The sequence below is a fragment of the Trypanosoma equiperdum genome, assembly GCF_001457755.1.
Source record: "Trypanosoma equiperdum strain OVI genome assembly, contig: ctg_1511, whole genome shotgun sequence".
Lineage (NCBI taxonomy): Eukaryota > Euglenozoa > Kinetoplastea > Trypanosomatida > Trypanosomatidae > Trypanosoma > Trypanosoma equiperdum.
In genome coordinates this window covers 100,726-105,069 of record NW_027123518.1, presented here as the reverse complement: position 1 = coordinate 105,069, position 4,344 = coordinate 100,726, and the positions used below count along the sequence as shown (strand labels likewise).

Below are 4,344 nucleotides of genomic sequence, written 5' to 3'. Positions count from 1 at the left end.
ATCTCTCTCACACATACACTTGAATGCAATTCCTTGCGGTTGCTAACCTTCTTTTTTCACTGAATGTGGTTTATACCTTCACTTTTTCCTCCTTTACTTTGTTATTAATAATGACGTTATTACTATTCTGTAAGACAGCGGCCGTAACAATATTTTTTTTTAAAAAAAGAGGAAAGTAGTATAAACTAGAAGTGTTTGTAAAAGCAGTGACGCAAGGGAGAGAGAAACGTGCACGATGTCTGTCAAGTTGCCACACGTATCGGTGCAGTACCAGTCTCACCAACACTGCCAGTGTGACTTCTGCAATAGCCGCCGTAATCTAAATGCGAAAAAGAGTGCTCTCATGACAACTGTGAGTCACTTGAGGGAGCAGCAGGCGCTGCACAACTGCTGTTGCCAATGCCACGATTCTCTGTCGCAGCGTAATTATGACCGGAAGCCGCAGGAGCCTTCCTTTGAATTGGATGACCCTGAGCACCACCCGAATCAAACGGAGCTCAATGCAAAAATGGGCCGCAACGGTTTACAACACGGTGGCGAATACACGATTCCCCCTGGTGTAAGAGCCGCACAACAGTGTCTGCTAAACGGCAGTAATGGCATGGCAAAAACTCGTGAGGAACAAGAAAAGGATGCGATGGATGACCTCGACCGTCTCGAGCGCCTTCTCGTACTTGAGCACAAATCCCGCGTAAAGGCAGCTGCAGATGCAGAGAACTTCGAAACTTTGAAGAGAACTGGAAAGGGGCCACGCCCGATACCATTCGATGCACCGGAAGAACAGGTGCGTGTGAAGAGTGCTACACCACCGCAGGGCACCATTGTGATGCCGGGTACGGTCCGTGAAGCGTACGATGCTGCCCACCGCTGTTCCGTCACACCCCCTCCACATTGCGAAGATTCGCACCGCCTGCAGCACGTCATTGAAAAAGTTCGTACGGTTGCTCGCGACCCCGCCAATCGGGATAACGCGGCGGCGCTAGGCGCTGTTCTGCATCGGCAGTGTGGAGCAGGCACTCCTCCAGTTTCTCGCGAAGGCGTTGCAACACCCCCGATTGAAGGGATGAAGACTATCGGAACTTTGAATACGTATGGTCCCCGTCCTGAAGGCGCTGGTGTGGTTTGGTGCCGTGGCCTGAATGCCGTGGTTGACGACGGCATTGGCACCTCAGCTGCGTTGGGCAACACGGACAACCGTGACCTATGGAAAGCAACACTCCTGAAGAATCAACCAACCACAACTAATTAGGAACTGGTGACATAACCCCCTTCTTGGAATCTAGCCCCATATTTCTATTGAATTTCATACTACTGGGGTTGAAGTAGTCGTGGAGTGAAAAAAGCTGGTTGTGTCGATGAGGGGTGGTTGTGGGCCCCGTGGGCTTTGTTTCACCCCTCCCCCCCCTCCGCCTGGTCGCTGCTCTCGTAGGTCATTGATGCCTCTGCGTGTCTCAGACGTCGAGTCGCTTTGTATTTTCGATGGTTAACTTGGCACCGTTTTTCTTTTTTGGTTCTTTATGTATTCGTATTTTTGGTGTTGCTGGTGAGTTGTTTTCCGTTTTGGTTTACCCTCTTCTTTACTGTGTAAATGCAGTGATGGGGGCGATATACATGTATATAGGATCTCTGTGCGATTAGTCCCTTCTGTGGAACTTTTCCATTGGCCCTCCTTTTGGCTTGCTGGTGTGCGGGTGGGAGAGGAAGTTGCTGTTTCCTTTTGTTTATGCTCGGGTCTTAACTTGTTTTTTCCCCAATTCGCGCAAATTAGTTGCTTTTTTTTAAAAATATATTTCCTTTTAAATCTCGCATTAGACTGCTTGCGTATATATATGTGTGTGTGCATGCTTATACCAATGGGAGTATACCTGTGGTTAGCTGCAGGCGGTATAACCGCTTAAACGCCATGTGGAGTGCCGAAGGAGGGAAAGAAAGAGCAAGAAGAGACGGAAAGAAACGAATATGAGGGAAAGGCAGCACGCAATTGTGCGCGTAATTACGAGTGTGAGTTAGATGCGTACACGTACACGCACAGGGAGGGGAGCAAAAACAAACTGAACGAGCAAACGAGCCGAGCAATACGAGCAAAAGAGGTAAATAATGGAAACAACGAGAGGTGAGGTGGGGGATGTACACGAGGTGGTTGGTGATGGGGTTCGTGCACTTTTCCCCTTTTTATATTTTCATTCACCAACGCAATGTCTACAAGGATGATAATGGTCGTTCCACATCGTGTGAGTTGTAACGCCATGTGATAACGCAACAGGATTGAGTCCGTTTTTATTCTTGCCATCTCATTCTGCCACAAGATGTATTGTATCCACCCTTAGAGTCAAAGAGCAAAGGAGAGTTGCATGTAACAAATCACCACTCTCCTCACTTCCTTCTCTCTTCATCAATCACACGCACACACAGACGCATCTAAACACATCTCTATGTGTTGGTGCATACGCATGCATGTAGACCTCAAGTGTTTCGCCATCCCCGTCCTTTTTTTGTGTATTTTGTGGGTGTATGATTGTAACACTGGTACCGTTGCGTGTGCGTGTGTGCGTGCGTGCGTGTTTAAAGTGTTGTCTACATCTCCTCAAGAGGCATGAGGATTTGATTTGGCGCCCTCTAACACCTTCACTTCTGCCACTTGAAAAATAATGAACACATACAAATACATATATATATATATACATATTCATATTCTTATCTGTTCCCCTTTTACCTCTCATAACGACCGGTGCTCCCAGCAGTGCGCCTGGTAATATCCTTTTTTGCTTTAGATATTGCGGAAGGTTCAAGAGAAAAGAGTCAAGGTTCCAATTCCTTGTTTTGCATTTCATCAAATAAAAGAGTGAGAACACAGTGGGGATGCTCCGTGAGCAGTGCAAAGACTTCTGCCGCTGCTCCTATTGTGAGAAGAAGCGCTCATTCAATGGTACGCAGCCCTTTAATATCACGCTCCCACACTCTAACTGCCACACCAAAGATGAGCTTTACGTGAAAGCCCTAAATGACACCTTGCGTGGGAAAAGCCTAAAGGCGAGCATGAAGAATTCGTACAAATTTGAGCCCGATGAAATGCTGCTGTCAACACGGGGTAACATGGCCCGTGCCGCTCTAACAGTACCGGTCCGCCGCCGTGACCGCCTACAGGAGCTGCTGATACTCGAAAATAGGGAGCGGCTGCGCACAGAGCAGGAGCTCCGTCGAGAGCGGTTGCGTTCCGGCCTCACACTTCCAGATGAAGATGTTCGGCTGCATGATCAATCTGTGGGGACTGATGGGCAAGAGCTTGTGGTGGAAGGCAAATCCGCCTCTGCGGAGCAGCAGCCAGTGTGCTCGGCTGATGAAGACTTACGGGAGGCGTTGCAAACAATAAAGAATGTGACAGACGGACACAAGGCGTCTGGTGGGCCTCGGCCACTTTCGGTAAGACACATCGAGATGTTGAGGGAACTTGTGCGAAAGCAGGACAAGAAGACGAAGAAGATGGTCGCTGAATGCCCCGAGGACGAACACTTATGCGGTCACTGTTTTGCCGTGAATGCGCAGGGTAAACATGAGTGCCAAGTGCCTCCAGCTGATGTACTACGTGATTCGTTGCTTCCCAGCGTCAGGGGCAAGCAACAGCGCTTCAATTTCAGTTCGCACCCTTACGGATCTGGTGTCGTATGGCTCCCACTCAACACTGCAGGGGATCGCACGGCGTTGAAGGAGGGAACAAGCCAAGCAAGTGGTGTCTTGAAGGACAGTTACGCGAACAGCAACGCAGGAGCTCAGGGGAATGTTGAGGATGTTGACGCGTTTGATGCTCAGGATGCCAGAAGCGACCGTACAAATGGCAGTGGTTCTACGGGATCCGGAGAAGCAGCAGCAGGAGAGCCTAACGCTCAGAAGGGTGGGACCCCGCCAACCACAAACAAGGCAGATGAGTCCGGAAAACAAACGAAGGAGGATGAAAGTGCCGCACTCAAGAGCGGCACGGCGTTGTGGCGCACGACCAATCAGGAGACGAGCATGCAAATGAACCGTTACCTTGAGTTCAAGAAGCTTCACGATGCAGCTGCGCAGGTATACGCAGAGAGTGCCGTTAGACGGCCTGCAAGCACCCTTCCCGCAGCAGCTAATTAGGAGTTGTGCATGTTCTGATATGTGCTTAGTTGTGAATTGTATCGATTACATACATACACAGTGCACATCAATATGTAAAGTATACCTGTGTCAGTCACCACTTTTGCTGAGTCGCTCATGATGTTATTGGGGTGCTGGAGCGGACTCACTTGTTGTGGTTGCGCTGCATGATCTGTACGGCATGTTAAATTGAAGAAAAAAATTATAGGAGAAATGACAAGA

At 49.1% G+C, this 4,344-nt stretch overlaps 2 protein-coding genes across 2 annotated transcripts; both read left to right on the top strand.

Moving 5' to 3' along the window:
* Positions 1-235: 235 nt before the first annotated feature.
* TEOVI_000826300 (uncharacterized protein) lies at positions 236-1,249 on the top strand (the record flags this gene model as incomplete). The annotated part of the gene is made up of 1 exon (XM_067221883.1): positions 236-1,249. The coding sequence occupies one exon, from the start codon at positions 236-238 to the stop codon at positions 1,247-1,249; it is 1,014 nt and encodes a 337-aa protein (XP_067077984.1).
* Positions 1,250-2,859: 1,610 nt separating this feature from the next.
* TEOVI_000826200 (uncharacterized protein) lies at positions 2,860-4,122 on the top strand (the record flags this gene model as incomplete). Its single annotated transcript, XM_067221882.1, has 1 exon — positions 2,860-4,122. The coding sequence occupies one exon, from the start codon at positions 2,860-2,862 to the stop codon at positions 4,120-4,122; it is 1,263 nt and encodes a 420-aa protein (XP_067077983.1).
* Positions 4,123-4,344: the final 222 nt, after the last annotated feature.